The sequence below is a fragment of the Cryptococcus neoformans genome, chromosome 8 (assembly GCF_000149385.1).
Source record: "Cryptococcus neoformans var. neoformans B-3501A chromosome 8, whole genome shotgun sequence".
NCBI lineage: Eukaryota > Fungi > Basidiomycota > Tremellomycetes > Tremellales > Cryptococcaceae > Cryptococcus > Cryptococcus deneoformans.
This window is the reverse complement of record NC_009184.1, coordinates 129831-145275: the sequence shown is the minus strand read 5'-3', so window position 1 is coordinate 145275 and position 15445 is coordinate 129831. Positions and strand designations below refer to the sequence as shown.

At 48.9% G+C, this 15445-nt stretch overlaps 5 protein-coding genes and 1 non-coding gene across 6 annotated transcripts; 1 reads left to right on the top strand and 5 right to left on the bottom strand.

The window, feature by feature from the left end:
- Nucleotides 1-180: 180 nt before the first annotated feature.
- Nucleotides 181-3809, bottom strand: CNBH0560 (hypothetical protein; the record flags this gene model as incomplete). The annotated part of the gene is made up of 12 exons (XM_768916.1): nucleotides 181-621; nucleotides 683-799; nucleotides 866-1074; nucleotides 1161-1273; nucleotides 1389-1979; nucleotides 2066-2302; nucleotides 2412-2643; nucleotides 2722-2892; nucleotides 2990-3070; nucleotides 3133-3198; nucleotides 3277-3299; nucleotides 3352-3809. 12 exons carry the CDS (start codon nucleotides 3807-3809, stop codon nucleotides 181-183), a joined length of 2739 nt encoding a protein of 912 aa, XP_774009.1.
- A 536-nt stretch (nucleotides 3810-4345) lies between these two features.
- CNBHt060 lies at nucleotides 4346-4435 on the bottom strand. Its single transcript is given in 2 exon segments — nucleotides 4346-4382; nucleotides 4396-4435. It is a non-coding gene; the product is annotated as a tRNA-Ile (tRNA).
- A 252-nt stretch (nucleotides 4436-4687) lies between these two features.
- Nucleotides 4688-5776, bottom strand: CNBH0550 (hypothetical protein; the record flags this gene model as incomplete). The annotated part of the gene is made up of 4 exons (XM_768915.1): nucleotides 4688-4803; nucleotides 4919-5016; nucleotides 5077-5605; nucleotides 5653-5776. 4 exons carry the CDS (start codon nucleotides 5774-5776, stop codon nucleotides 4688-4690), a joined length of 867 nt encoding a protein of 288 aa, XP_774008.1.
- A 219-nt stretch (nucleotides 5777-5995) lies between these two features.
- On the top strand, nucleotides 5996-7754 carry CNBH0540 (hypothetical protein; the record flags this gene model as incomplete). The annotated part of the gene is made up of 4 exons (XM_768914.1): nucleotides 5996-6080; nucleotides 6120-6177; nucleotides 6238-7273; nucleotides 7326-7754. The coding sequence occupies 4 exons, from the start codon at nucleotides 5996-5998 to the stop codon at nucleotides 7752-7754; spliced, it is 1608 nt and encodes a 535-aa protein (XP_774007.1).
- Nucleotides 7755-8415: 661 nt separating this feature from the next.
- Nucleotides 8416-10771, bottom strand: CNBH0530 (hypothetical protein; the record flags this gene model as incomplete). The annotated part of the gene is made up of 3 exons (XM_768913.1): nucleotides 8416-10377; nucleotides 10423-10593; nucleotides 10646-10771. The coding sequence occupies 3 exons, from the start codon at nucleotides 10769-10771 to the stop codon at nucleotides 8416-8418; spliced, it is 2259 nt and encodes a 752-aa protein (XP_774006.1).
- Nucleotides 10772-11554: 783 nt separating this feature from the next.
- CNBH0520 (hypothetical protein) lies at nucleotides 11555-15003 on the bottom strand (the record flags this gene model as incomplete). Its single annotated transcript, XM_768912.1, has 14 exons — nucleotides 11555-11712; nucleotides 11784-11976; nucleotides 12028-12330; nucleotides 12381-12650; nucleotides 12707-13444; nucleotides 13563-13611; nucleotides 13663-13719; nucleotides 13765-13843; nucleotides 13898-13978; nucleotides 14019-14036; nucleotides 14097-14182; nucleotides 14234-14410; nucleotides 14459-14671; nucleotides 14729-15003. The coding sequence occupies 14 exons, from the start codon at nucleotides 15001-15003 to the stop codon at nucleotides 11555-11557; spliced, it is 2697 nt and encodes an 898-aa protein (XP_774005.1).
- Between the last annotated feature and the right edge of the window lie 442 nt (nucleotides 15004-15445).

Below are 15445 nucleotides of genomic sequence, written 5' to 3'. Positions count from 1 at the left end.
TTTTGCCCACGCAATTCTATATTTGACTGGACTACCGTCAGTTTACCATACGGTACCACACGAACTTATCATTTATCACAAACTTTTACAAATAATGCGTATGTTTATACTTCTTGATTCTTGTTTGTTGTCTCGTTCTACTATGAAACTAGCCAATTATGTAACATCTTTTTTTCTTTCTCACATTCCCCAAACCTGAGGCGTTTCCTCCATTTCCCATACCCATTTACCTCCTCTTACCAAAACGTCATGTCCTACCTCCACCCCTTCCATCTCTTGCCCATCAATTTTCAAAGACTTTACATAAACTTTCCCTTGGCTCGCCCCCTTCGCTACCACCTCCCATACCATTTCCGTCCCAGTATCATCCCCGTCATACCAAGGTGCCTTTGGTAATCGCAAAGTAATCTTATCGAAGAATGGCGCTCCGAGCACATACTTCGCACTTGCCGGATCAACAGGATAAACGCCTAGCGCAGAAAAGATGTACCATGCGGACATTTGGCCGCAGTCTTCATTGCCCGATAGGCCAGTTGCGGTGTGGTTATACTCGGATTGACCGAGGGAGCGGACCCATTCTTGAGTTTTGTATGGAGCACCGGCGAACATGTAGAGATATGGCTAAGGGACATAAAATGTTTAGAGTGATTTAAAGAAAGATAGGGATCCAAGGGAGACGTACAATGTGATGAGAGGGCTCGTTGGTGTGTAGGTTGTGCCCTTCATCGAAATGACGGTTCATAAAGTCGATAAAGGATTGGTTCCCACCCATCAACTCAATTAGCCCTGGCACATCATGCTATTCCCACCTTTCTTAGCCAAAAGCCCACAGAAAAGCCAAGGAAAAATAAAGAAAAAAAATTACCATGACATCAAGGCTATAAGCCCAATGGTCACCCTCTGTCCAACCTGCATCCTCCCCAGCCCAAGATCCATCACTATTCCTACTCTCCATAAAATTTGTCTCGGCGTTCCACATGTTCTTGTATGATAATGACCTGTTGCGAAGGAGGTCGATGGTTGAGGAGGGGAGGGAGAGGTGGGAGGCGATGATGGCGGCGGCGTGGTCGTCATCTTTTATCGTAGATATTTGTTCAAGGGGACACACAGACACTGGGGGTGAGTACGAAGCGGAAGGAAAAAGAAAGGTGGGTACGTACAGGCGTAATCTAAAGTCCGACTACCCGCTTCAGAATGTAGATCCGCCGCGACATACCCTAACGCCATGTATTCAGTCAATCCCGCTCGTGCTTCTTGGGGTGTACCTTCTTCTCTGTCAAAGTACCTATAGCAAATAATGGATCAGATTCCTGACTGCTTCTTCTTAATGTCCCAGTGCTTTGGAAAAAAAAGAACGGAGGAAGGGGGGGAAAGGGGGAAGTGCATACCTAAGCTCAGTATCCCTCTCAGGTGGCGTAAACGCATCCTCCCTAACCGCCTCCCACATCTCGTTCTTCCCAAACCCTCCAAAATCGTTGACACCCACCTCCATCGCCTGAGCGAGCACGGCATCCGCATGCGTCCCCACCATAATATTCGTCTCCACCAAATTCTTCCACATGGGTAGCCTGCCCCCTTCTCTAAAATCTTGTAGCATGCTGGCTAGCATTGAAGGTACAATCGAAGGCGTGAGGAGGAGGAGCCAAGCGGTTTGGGCACGAAAAGTGTCCCAGAGGGAGAAGCCAGAGTAGGATAAACCACGGGTGGGGTGGTTGAGGTATCCGGAAAAGTATTGCCATTCGCCTTTTCCCCTTCCCTCCCCTTCACACTCTCCCTCCGCATCTTGGTCAATGGGCACAAACTCATGAATCTCATAAGGGTAAACAAGCGTATGCGCCACCGACGTATACAACACGGTCAAATTCTGGGGTGTCGCGCCCGATACGGACAGACGATCTAGTTTCTCGGCCCACGAGGAGCGGGTTTGGTAAGAAGTTGTAGAGAGGGACTGAGTGCGTGGGATTTCGAGGTCGATGTTGCTGTCGCGGGTGAGCGGGTTGTGAGACGAACAGAAGGAGGCGCAAAGGATAGAAGAGGCTATTAAGAAAGGACAAGAGAAACTCACCGGCCAGCTTGTTCAACACTGATAAAACTAACTCCCACCTTTACATCCACTGTCACCGCCTCTTCTTCAAAACTTACCCACCCGGCCAACACCTCTCCTTCCCCTCTTGTTTCTCCGACACCCCTCTCTATATGGCCGTGATGGGAAATGCCAAATGTTTTGAAAGGTTTGGAGAATCGGGCTACATAGTAGGCCTTGAAGTTTGATGCGGGGAGGGCGGTACCCACTAGGATGTGGCTTTTGGCCATATTAGCGTGAACCGTGTATAATACTAGTAGAGATATATGTGCTTCAGGCCAGAAGAAAGGGGAGGTGCAAGCCAAGAGTTGGAGATGAATGAACTCACTCCTGCCGCTCATCGTTCCAACCCCTTACCTCCTGCTTTTCAACATCAATCTCAACAAATCCTTTCGGGAAATAGGGTACCCTGGCTTCTGGTTTATCACCGTGTACGAGATATGTGGCTCGGCTTGATTGGAGGGTTATGTATGGTATCGCCGTTGGTCCCGAAGGGTTGGAATAGGAGGGAGGAGAAAGTGAGGGGTTGAATGTGAAGCGGAGGTGGCCTACTCTTGAAGCTGAATTCAAAAAGGCAAATGTGAAGGTTAGGTTATTGGACAAATCACTGAAGCGAAATGGAAAACAGGGGAACGTACTGGCACTCATCTCAACTTCAATTTCACCGTTATCACCCGCATCCAGCAAATTCCGATAATAGTTGGCACTGGCGTATTCATCTTCCCCCTTGAACGGTAGACCACGCTTGTCGAAATCGGTGACGATGGCAGTACCTAGACCGGGAGAGATTTCTACGGGGCCGGATTCGCCTATTTCGTTTTGCATTGCAAGCAAGCTGTTAGGCAGGTGTACAGTATCTGGAAAGGGAGGGGAAAAGGTAAATAGGAAATGGGAAATGGAACGTACCCATCCAAATGGCGGGTTGGTGGGTAGCGATGAAGCCGTGAAGCTTTGTATCCGTCTGGTTGTATGGGCACATTGAAACGTCTTATATAATTGACATTAGAAGACAGAGGTATACAGAGTATAATTGAGATGGAGGAGCTTACAGTTTTTGCGGGTTTGGGGTGACCAGCGAGTCATACCGAATGGAGGTGCGACAGCCGGGATCATACCTATAGCATCACGCCATGAAGATAGTATAATAGTTAGCTGAGAGGTGATACAGGAAAGATTGATATGCATATCCTCACCTCCGCTCAAGTTTGGCTCCGGCCTGAAAAACGTCAGAATAAAAAGCTAACAGATGAAGATACCAAAAAGCTCACCCTCCGTTACCAAGCATGACATTCACCCACCCCAACGCCTGACTTTCCGGTTGTACGAATTCTTCTTTACATACCCTCCTTCTTCCATCCCCAAAATCGGCGTGTCCTATGATTTCTCCATCTCTCAAATGCCGCTCACTCTCCTCCTCGCCTAGGCGATACTTAACCACCCACCCATTCTGAACATCTTGGATATTCGTCGGGTCCTGTAGGGAGAGGTGGCGATGAACGAAAGCTAACGGAGAAAAGAATATGGATACTGCCAGGATGAGGGAGAAGACAGCGAGAACGAAGGCGAAAATGAGTGGTCGAAGGGGGTTGATGTAGCGTTGTACGAATCGGTGTACGTTGCGTATTGTACGTTGGGGAGCAGGAGCAGGAGGATTAGGATTTTGGCGGGGTGGATGGGGGATGGGCTGTGCGAGGATCGGGCGATCCCGTTGTCTGAGACCGTCCATCGTTGGGCATGGATTATGGGAGAGATGGATTTGTGAGAGTTCAAGTGAGAGTTAATACGTTGGCCCGCCGGATGACTTAAAAGTGGAGGTGTGTCTTGCCCAAAATTCACCTGCCTTCATTTCGGGCCAGAACTCGCAATTCGCAAACCTCAAATATCATCAGAACAAAAGTCATTTCTGTCTCATTCAAGTCTCTATTGTAGACTGCATCCGTTCATGTGGGTCATGGGGCGGATAATGAGCCATTGGGTTCCGGAATTTATGACACGACTCATCTTCAATCTCCAGGAAATCAGAACTCCGACCGGCTAATCGATAAATGATAACAGAATGCCCACTTTATAAAAAATACTCCGCCCAGGCACATATTTGAAACATCACATTGCTGCCTATGTTTATTAGTAAAAGTCTAACGTCGTATGTCTAATCGAAAGCTCCGTTCCCCGTCAATTGACCCCTGTCTCCGTTCTCTCCTAACTTTTCTGACTTCCTACTATTTATTGCAAGTTCTCATAGTTGACAAAAGTAAAAAGAAATGATCGATGACGGGATCGAACCGCCGACCTTGGAGTAATAACGTTTTTTATTATTAGCTCCACTATCTAAACCAACTGATATAATCGACCGATCATTTGTTGGCATTCGTGATTACGCGCTGCTTAAATATGATTATTACTATACTGCTCCTGTTACTTATACCTCTTGTTTCTTTTCCCAGCTCGTCGTTCATAACCAGCGGTGAGATCTGCGTACTGCCTCCACATGCACTTGTCTAGCCTCACTAATATCAGCTTGATGAAAGGAAAGAGCACACCATATCAAAAGGACATCCATTCAATTGTTCATTACAACTTCTTCCCCTGAAAGTGGTATGGCATCTAAAAACCGGCAGCGCCGGGCGCCTTGTCACCTTCCCTCCTGAGGGCGAGGAGGATCTCCTTCATGCGCGCAAGGTCAGAGCCGCCAGGGACGGAGGGGCGAATGGTTTTGGATTCTGTATTTCGAGATTACGATTGCGAGTAGGAGAGGCGGGTCCGGTGACATTGTCAGTTTGAGTACTCGAGATATGGGGTGATATTGTGGTTGAATAAAATGGATAAGGTACGTACGAGAGTTTTCGAGCGAGATGAGGTCAGAGATACGTTCCCATGCTGTTCCCTTGGCGACACCCTCTTGAAGCTTTTCGAGGAACTCGGCTTCGCTCTCCCTAAAGGTTTACAGCTTTTATTAGTTATCCATCGCGTCAAGAAAGAAAGAGGCGACCTACTTGTTCTCTCGGATATTTTTCTCCTTCATCTTGTTGTATTCCTCGTAGAATTGGTCAATCGCCTTTTCAGCCCTATCACTCATTTCGTCCCTCCTCTTCTTATCCGCTTCGTCACGCTTTTGAATCTCCTCGGCTTGACGAGCTTTCCAGGCCTTGATAGGCTCAGTGTCTTCATCGGCGGTAGGAAGGATGTTGTTGAAAGTAGGAGCGGGGAGGATGGAGGGGTGGGGGGATCGGGAAACGGCAGTGGTAGCAGTGGGTGGGTATGGCGATGCGCCATACGGCTGAGGAGAGAGGGCATTAAATATGGGTTTAGAAGCTGGTTGGGAACCAGTCTCCCCAGACAGATCAGGGAAAGCACTCTCAAACTTCATGACATCCTCATCTTCCCCAGTACCAGCCGGACCAGTCACCTTGATTTGTGTACCGTCTACAGCGGGAGTATCAATGTCGGGAAACGCATCAATACCTTGATACTGGGGCGTAGGCGGCTTGACAGGTGTAGACTCGGGTTCAACGGCCGGGGATGCTATAGAGTGTCAGTGTAAGCGCGAAGGACGGTACGGGGTGACACACTGAGGTCCGGGAATGCGTCTATGCCTGAGGCAGCGGAGGGAGTGGGGTTGGCAAAGAAGTCGGCATCGTCGCCGAGGGCTGCCTTTTCCCGCGCGAGGAAGTCTGCCATGGGGTCGTCTGACATGGTGTATAGATTATGGTTGTAAAGCAAGAGACATATGTACAGTCGTGGTCGTTGCTTGTTCTCGAGTGACACGGTGCGTGGAGGCTCGGGGGGAGAACGGGATCAAATAACGGGAGCAAATAGCGGCCAATCCTCCGTGGCACAAACGCGCGACGCGACATAATAATTAATCAATGTTGACAACAAAGACGTGACTCGGAGAACTACACTATACGGACCATGGACAGGAGAAAAGACCCGTCAAGGATATTCTACCCTCACGGATGGAGAGAACTTGTTAATGGATCGCTGGAAGAGGGGTTCGGTGAGTACAACTTGAGCGAGCATACGCTGAACATGACAGCTCCTATCGCTCTCGCAACGATCGATAACCTTACAACGGAATATTATGTTCCCCAAAAGTACGTAGAGTTTTGACACAACCACGACCATCGAGGTTCACTAACGAATCAAAATTGTAGTGAGCATCTCCAATTTCTCTTGTATCTCGCCATAAATCCCTACGACCACGGTCTCTCCTCCTATGAACCCTTCACTGTCCTCTACCGTCTCCTCAAACTCCACAACCCTAGATTATTTGCAGGTAGCATCCCTTCCCATCCTTCTGCATCTTATTATCGCGCTCCTCCTCTTCCTTCTATTACCAGCGATGGCGGTAGCAGTGGTGGGCGTGGGAGGAAATCTTTGAATCACCAAGATACATCCGAACACCCACAAGATGACGCCCCGTCATGGCTTACATGGGAAAAGGGAAGAAGCTTTCTGCACAGAAATGTGTACAAGTATATGAAACGATGTAAGGACCAAGGAGTATGGCCGCTTTTGTGGACCGATCCGGCCAAAGAAAACCGGGTGGCAGGCCGGGTTAGGAGGGCGAGAAAGGCCAAGGACGGGATGGGGAATATCAAGGTGAAGGAAGAACATAAAGAAGCTAGGCGGTCCCAGTCCCCAAGCAAGCATGATGATAATGATGAGGACCGTCCGCCCGAGAATGTGATTGACGCGGAACTTGATATCGACCTTGATCTCGAGCAAGAACTTGAGCATGACAACGAACGGGAAAAACCTCCGACGCCGCAAGGCTGGCTTCTCCTGGAATGGCTTGTTGCAGTGTGGGAAAAGGACGAGATGGTGAGGAGAGGACCGTACGATAATCCTCAATTGGAATGGTCCCCGCTTTTCTTGAGGCAGTTGGCGAGACCATATGATAGGACCGGACAATTGCAGTGGAGTGATGCGGGGATGGTCATGGGTATCTTAAAAGCGGCTTTCGCGGAACCATTCCCTGACGAGGATGAAGATGAGGATGAGGATGAGGATGAGAATGAGAATGAAGGAGAGGAAGAGGAAGAAGATGAGGATATGATTGACATCGAAGAAGATGAAGAGACTAGAGTAGCGAAGGAGGAGGTGAAGATCACCAAAACATTGAGAAGGGAAGAAGGAAAAGAGATGCTTGCCAGAAGACGATCTACTGCTGTCAGACTATTCCGTCTCGTATGTCCTTTTTTCCCAGTCTTAAAGACCCTGCCCGCTAACTCATCCGCAGTTACTCGACACAGCCATCGCCCCTTTCCCTCCTCACCCTCTTCCAACCTTCCTTCGCGCCCGCCCTCCTCCAGCCCCGGCCCAGAGATCGGACCATCCACCTCATCCTTCCCTTCTTCCCCCGGCATTGGCACTGGTACGAGCACAAGAGCTCCCACTCCACCGACTTCCATGTCCTACCCGCCTTCCCCATCCCGCTCAGCGCCCTCTGTCCATCCGCCGTTCAACCCCCCATCCCTCACTTCATCCCTCATCCATACCCTTGCACCCCTCCCGCTGTCTTCCCTTCAATCTTTCTTTATGCTCCTCATCCCTTCCCCTTTCCCTTCTTCCTCCCCTTCCTTCTCCTTTTCTCATGGCACCGACATCAACATGTCTCACGCCGCCGTCGATACCCCCACCACCACCATCCTCCCACCTGTACCCTTAGCCCCCATAACGCACATCATCACCCTCTTGCTCGAACATTTTGCCGGCACGTCCCGTCGAAAGGGGGAAGAACGCCGGGAGCGAAGGCGACGGCGTCTACCAGAACCCGACTTTGAGCCGGGGTACAATGGTCTGGGGAAGCCGACGGTAGAATATTTATGTAGGGAGGTTTTGGCGCTTAATCCTCCACTGCAGGCGCCCGCGCCGAAGGGTAGAAATGGGAGGACGAAGAGGGGGAAGACTGTACAGGTAAAGGTGGAGAAGGGAACGGAGAAGGAAGGGCAAGACGAAAAGGTGGGGATGAAAATGGCACACCTGAAGCTTGTTCTTTTGCAAACCCTTTTGCGACAGGAGAGAAATGGTGAAAAACCTTATTCATCCGAACAAGTGGAATTGGAAACACTAAGAAGCGAAAAGGGGTGGAGAAGAGATGTAGAAACGAGTTTCGTGGTTTCAGAGACAAGGAGTGATGAAGATCCTGAGGGTTCAACGGCATTGCTGAGGGTAGGAAGGATGGTACTGTTGTCTGTAGATAGATTAGTAGGCATATAATGTCAAAAGAGACGACTAAGACAATTGACCCGATGTCTATCTTGAAATTCGCAGTGTGCCCAGATTGCATCACTTCTCTAATATGTATATACACACTCTTTTAAGAAAAATCAACCCCTTACGGCCTTCACAAACGCCTCAACCTTCTCCTTGACCTTTCCTCCTTCTCCTTCGACCCCACTGCTGACGTCCACACACCAAACGCCTTCACCAGCTTGTTCAATTGCCTGGCCCACATTCTCAGGCGTCAACCCACCAGCGAGGATGACAGGGAGAGGCATATGACCTTCAGACCCCACCTCGCCAGATTGGATGAGCCGCTTGGCATGTTCCCAAGGGAAGGCTTTTCCTTCCCCACCACCGCCAGACACACCACCAGCATCGAGCAAGATTGCTTGGTTCAAACCTGGCCGCCTGATCTCACCACCTCTAACTATTCCTTCAGGCGAAACTCGGAACACCTTGACCACAGGCACGGGGATGAACTTGGCCCAGGCTTGGGGTTCATCACCGTGTAGTTGAACAAGGTTGAGGCCAATCTCCTCCACGGCTGAGAGGATGTCGGAGAGAGACTGATTTTGGAAGACACCGACTAGTAGGGGTTTGCGCCGGGATGAGAGGAGGTCGGATTGGGTGGTAAACCAAGGGGAGGAAAGAGAAGGTTCTAATGGCTTGGAAGAGGATTGAGATCGGGCGGATTGCACAAGAGCAGAAATTTCGCGGGCGGTAGAAGTGGATATGCAACGTTTCGTACCGGGGACAAGGATTACACCAAGGAGATCGGCACCGGCACTAATTGCAAGCTTAGCGTCATCTGTAGAACGGATACCGCAAATCTTGACGAGCGGCCTGGACTTAGGAACGACTTCTAAAGGCGGTAAGCCAATAAGCGACCGGAGGAAAGCCTTAGTGTCGCTTGCTCGCATCAAAGCCTCACCAACAAGCACACCCTTGACACCTTCTTTGACATACTTCTCAACATCCTCGTGACTCGAAATACCGCTCAAAGCGCAAAGAACAACGTCCCGTCCGTTGAGAGCGGCGTTGACTCGAGAAGTGGTGGACATGTCAACATTAAAGTCATGTAGATTACGATTGTTAACACCAATGACCTTGGAACCAATTTCAAGGGCGAGTGAGAGCTCGGTAGGGTTGTTGACCTCGACGAGGGGTTCCATGCCAAGAGAGACAGAGTAATCGTACAATTCCTTAAGTTGCTGAGGCTCGAGCATGGCGACAATGAGAAGCACAGTGTCGGCGCCATATAATCTAGCCTCATCAATCATGTATTTGGACAAAACAAAATCCTTTCGCAAGATGGCAGGACGGTTGGGAAGACTATCAACAGCGTTGCGCACAGCGAGCATGTCAAGCAAGCTGCCCTTGAACCACGTAGGCTCTGTGAGAACCGAGATGACGGAAGCCCCGGCAAGAGCATACTTGAGTGCTTGCTCAGGAGCGGAAGCGGTAGGAGCGATATCGCCCTTGGAGGGAGAAGCACGCTTAATCTCAGCCATGACGGCAGTGTGGGGAGTAGAGACCATACGGTCCCTAAAGTTGATCAGAGGTGGAGAAGCGTAGAGGGAAAGAGAGGTAGAGACGTTGGCAGGGCTTGTAGCAGGAACCTTTTCGGCTTGCTCAACGTCCAATAACCTCTGCGCGTGAATCCTATTCAAAATAGTAGGCAAGCTTGGAGCGCCATTGGTCTTCGCCTTGGGCTGCTCCTCCTCGCCCTCCGCGGGAACGCCACACCAAGCATTTTCGCCACCCCATTTGCCGCCCTTCATTTGGATGAAATTGGCCATTAAGCCTCGACCGCCTTCACTCATGCAACTCTCAGGATGATACTGCACGGCTTCAACGGTGTAGGTCCTGTGTCGTACACCCATGATCACACCAGATTCTTTGGTAGTCGAAGTGACTTGCAAGACTGAAGGAAGCGACTGAATTTGGGCGGAAAGGGAATGGTATCGAGTAGAAGAGAGAAACTGGGGGAGGTTGTGGAAGACCCCGATAGAGTCATGCTGGACAAGCGAGGTTTTACCATGCTTAATTTCACCGGCATAAGCGATCTGCTGTTCGTCAGCAAAGCTCCTTGAACCAAAGAAATAACTCGCCTCTCCACCGAGCAGATCAACAATACACTCCAGACCCATGCACACACCCAAAATAGGCAACTTGCCCATTCCCCAAGCGATCACGTCCCTAGAGACACCAGAGTCTGTCCTAGGATGCCCAGGACCGGGAGATATGACGATCCGCTCAAGCTCGCCATCAGAAAACATCCCCTGTATATCTCGTTATCCCGTTGATCGTACAGCCAGAGCAAAAGAAACATACCTCGATCTCCTTAAGGGTAATCTTATCATTACGGACGACATAGGGGTTACCGCCGACAGAAGCGAGATCGGCGTAAATGTTCCAAGTGAAAGAGTCATAGTTGTCGATAAGGAGAGTAAAGCCCATTTTTGATCTTTCCTCGGGTGTACCGAGGTTTTTTTTTCTGTCAAAGTAAATGAACAGTGAAGATGAATTCGTCGACTCGGGAACAACGCCGGTGGCAATAAATTACACGTCCAGTCTTCTGTCATCGTCGTCGCGGCGGCGGCGGCGGCGGTGCCTGCCGTCGACAATAATAATAAATAATTAAATAAAAAAGGCAAATAACAATTTAAATAAATCAACAACGAAAGAAAAAGCCTGACGAAAGCTACTATCAAGAATCCACTAACCATTATTATCATACTACTACTCTACATACTGAGATCTTCTGCTGTAGCAGTGCTGTATGCTATCCGATGCTGCCGTCGCCTTATTCTGAACTTCTTGTAGTGCCTTTTTGTCTGCTATGCTCTCGTAGGCTGTCGATAACAGAGTAATCCTACCGTACGTATGATGGCTGTCTGCTGGTATTTCGACATCAATCATCATGTTCCATGATGAGATGGGCGTAAACTGTAATTGCGTTATTTCTAAAACTATATTATTCATCAAATATGGAATAGCCGCCATCACACGCAACGCGGCTAGTATTGTTCACGCATACGTAGACCTAGAAATGAAGTCCGTACAGAACCAGTATTGGCACACTAAAATATGCCAGATCGACCACACCGGTGGAAAGAAAAGTATTTAAAGATCACAAAGCATCTTAGCCTAATCAGTTATTCTTTGTATACTCCACTAACATATGCTACACCCCTCCAGACATAACCCCCATGAAAAGGAAGACCATTGCACATCACAAAGTTACACCTCAATGACACCGCAGACGACGCCGCTCATGACCAAGTCCAGATCGTCATTGTATTTCTCCCTTGACCAGCTTGCGAGATCGAGCAACATCTTCGAAGCGGGCATATCTGGGCCATCTCGTGCCGCTGTGCCAGGGACCATCTGGTTGATATCTTATGAGAGAAGAACGAACACTTTGTCAGTATAATGTCATATGACATGTCGAGATTTGTGAAAGTCTCACCAAAAGCACTCCAATGAATTCTCAACCTCTCTCCTTCATCTGCTCTAATATCGAGCCTCAAATTCACCACTGGTTCATCAACAGAAGTTGCAATCTTGATATGGTGCTGCATCTTCTTGGGAGGAGGGTCAAAGTGGAATGACCAATCCAATACAGATGCTTCAAATGCCAAAGTTGGCCAAACAAGCCCAGTCTGTGTGGATCGAATCAGCGGTATGTATCTGGAATGAAATGGTAGACGAACAAAGTTGAATGTCAGAACCATCTTTCTAACCCCATTTTCCCATTTGGTATCCTTCACTCCCCATTTCATCTCTGGCCAAGTAAATTTCTTAGTCTCTTCGCTTACGGGCAAATCGAATCTGTATGTATCTAAGAAGGTAGAGACAGGGTAAAGCACATCCCAATCAGAATCGTAATCTGTAAGAGAGGTGTGTTCGAGAGGCAGGTCGGGTGTCCCATAGCGGGAGTAGAGGGAGGGTACGATATCGGCCACAGGCCCTCGGTCCATGAACGCAAGATGCGCAACATGCTTGTCAGATGTATGCTGCACATTTCGTCAGCTCCCAAGCGTGTTTTCATCATACTAGTACTCACATTGTAATTGTATATAACTCCAACTCGTTTCGGATGCATTTCGTCGTAAGGGAAGTACCAAGGTCCCACCATCGCAACAACGGTACCAAGGACACTCAGAACCAAGCCAAGGACGACTTTTCTCTGAGTCATGCGAGATACGCGGTGGAACAGGGGAAGAACTGTGGGGAAGAAGACAAAGCCGCAAATGACAGAGAGAGAGGCCACGATGTGTTCGGCTGGGGCTTCTTTACCCATACGACCTGCAAGAGGCGTGAAGATGTCCAACGCCTGTAGTTTGTGTCAGTGTCTGAATTCATGATGGTATTGCTAATACTTTTGCCTACAGTAGTAACGGCTTCCACGGCCAGCGCCATGAGACATGCGGAAGGCACTAAATAGGTCATTTTGAATGACATTCCCTCCCACAATCCCCTTCGTCCCATTCGACCCAGCTCGTTACCTACCGCACCAACCAAAAGCAAAGCGGTGATCATCGCATAGAGATACGCCGACCTGACTCTGAAGCTTTGCAAGAGCAACATGTACCAAGAGGAGAGTAAGAGTTGGATGTAATAGTGTGTCACTTCGAGTTGCGTACGCTCAACAGGGGAAAGGAAGTGGGTAAGCATCAGATGAATTGAGAAGAGTGAGATGTATGAGACTGGTACGTAAAGCAGAAGCGGGAGGTGTTCGTGAGGGAACCAGAGTAGGCCGTTATCGGTAGCAGAGAGTACGGCTGCAAAAACATTGGCTCCGACCAATCCACCGAGAATACCTAGGGGTGTACCGACAGCAGCCACAACAATTGCTTTTGCCTTCTTGTTGCTCAAATGCCTGAAAGCAAAAGCAGTCGCCACTGCAGCGATGCTGACGTACCATCCATCGGCTCTGGACATTGGGAAATGGAAGAAGACTCGGTCGAAAAGGGAGAAGTAGACAACATGAGGAGGTGAGAATGGCGCAGAGGAGAGGAGGGGAGATGAAGGGGAGAGAAGATGGTCGACGATGGCTTGAATATTGGAGGTAAAATGCTGGGCTGTACCTTTTTCGAGGTGCTTGATCGTATCCCTAGGTCTTGTCAGCTATTTGTCGTAATCATCGAGCCTTACCTATGAGTATGATAGAAGTAGCTATGCCCAACAATGGCCATCTATTATATGTGAGCTACATGGCTGATCATCATATTACAGTAGAACTTACATCCAGTCCAGAGACACCCAAGTACTTTTCAAACTGCCCAAAGTCGGTGCTGAGCGACACGTTAGTTATGTGCTCATCTTGTTCGGCCGAAAACACGTACTCTGACATAAGGATACCAGAGGCAAAGACATCAGCAGCGATAACCGTTCCCCGGGGGCTATTTTATGTCAGCCATGTGGTCATGTACAACTTGATCACCTACAAAGGGGCATGGACATAAGCCTCAATCATCTCTTTGCTAGTGGCTTGGAATAGAAGAGCGCCTCCAGTAGATCCGGCGGCTAGCAGAAGGTCAGCCATGGTGCTAGAAGCGCGAACGAATGGGATCAAGGTACCTTCAAGATTGATCATTGCTTTTACTGTAGGTGCTGTACTGTGTTCAGTCGAATAAAGATGAGAGCCGTCCTGCAAGGTCTCTAACATGCCGTTAGTCGGCACCCAAGGGACCAAACTTACCCTCTCCGCCATTCCACACTATTGACACATGTTAGTGAGCGAGATTCCCCATGAAATCGAATTTGTGAAGCAACCCACTGAAGATGATGGCACCATCAAAGGCTTCATTCCTTTCCACCAGAATTCGAGCTGTATCTAACATGACTCCAACTCCAATACCGTCACTACACTCGCATCAGTATATATGGCAGAACTTCTCTTGGAATGCGGCTTACTCTGAAGCGCCAGGAGAAGGCATAGTGGAGTCGATATGGGAACCTAATAATATCGCGTCCTTCTCTACCTTCGGCTGTGAAATATTATATGAAGGCGGATGAAAAGCAGCAATTCGAAGAATGATGTTAGAAATGCCCCCATAGCCTTTCAACACTTCGTGATCGATGATTTCGAACCTGGGCCTCTTTCAGCTTCGCTCTCAAGGTAAGTGGAGAGCAGCTCACGCATGGAAACCCGAGCCCTTTTGATGCCACCATTCGCAGTTCAATATTCCGCCTGCATTGCACTTCTCCACTAGCTCCAGCACTTGGTTGAGGACGTATTGTTCGCCAGCAAGAGCTTCGTGGGTACCAACGGTTCTGTAACCGATATTTTCTAAAGCTTGAACGTGGGAAAGTACAATCTCCTCAGATGGTTGTGGACGTCCATCTGCATCACTAAACAACCCAATTATTAGAGATAAATGATGAAGTTCGACTAAGTAGCAGGCTTACTATGGTGGAAGAGGTTCAGGCAATCCATAATGTAATCTGGAGAACCAGAACGGCAAGACAACTAAGATAAAACCGAGTAACGACCAGCTCAGTCTTCCAGCCTTATGCACTGGTAAGTGCATAGGTGCTGGTGCCGGAACATGGTGATGAGGAGGTGGAGGAGGTGATGTAATCGGCCTTGGCAACGTCTTCTTCGGTGTAGATTTGGATTTACGGGTGCTAGACGATTTGGCAGTGGGCGAAGACACACCCGAGCTGGTGCGTTTAGAAGGCATTCTTCTCTACGCACTAAGATGGACGACCTCTTTGGCTTCCTTGTGGATGGCAAATAATCACAGAGTATCTTCAAAACGTTTGCATAATTGATATCGAGCTATTATAGATTGATGGGCCTGCGTCGGTTGGTTCCTCTTCTCAGTCTAATTAGTTCTTTTTGCTCCATTTATTGCATCATCACTTTTGTAAAGGCCCGAACTTCGGTTCGGCACAGGAGGACATCGCCGCTCCCTTTTGATGAATGATGTTAGATGTTCCCTGCTGCTGTCGGCTTGGTTGTTGTTTGCTGTCCTGTTTTGCCTGCGAATTTAGCTCGCAAGTTTACACTCCCTTGTCGTTCACCAGCAATAAGCAAAAGCAGCTCAATCCAGCCATTCTTTTGGTAGCCAATCGAAATCTTCGGCACCTGGCATCTGTATAGCCCTGTGTATTTACAAAACA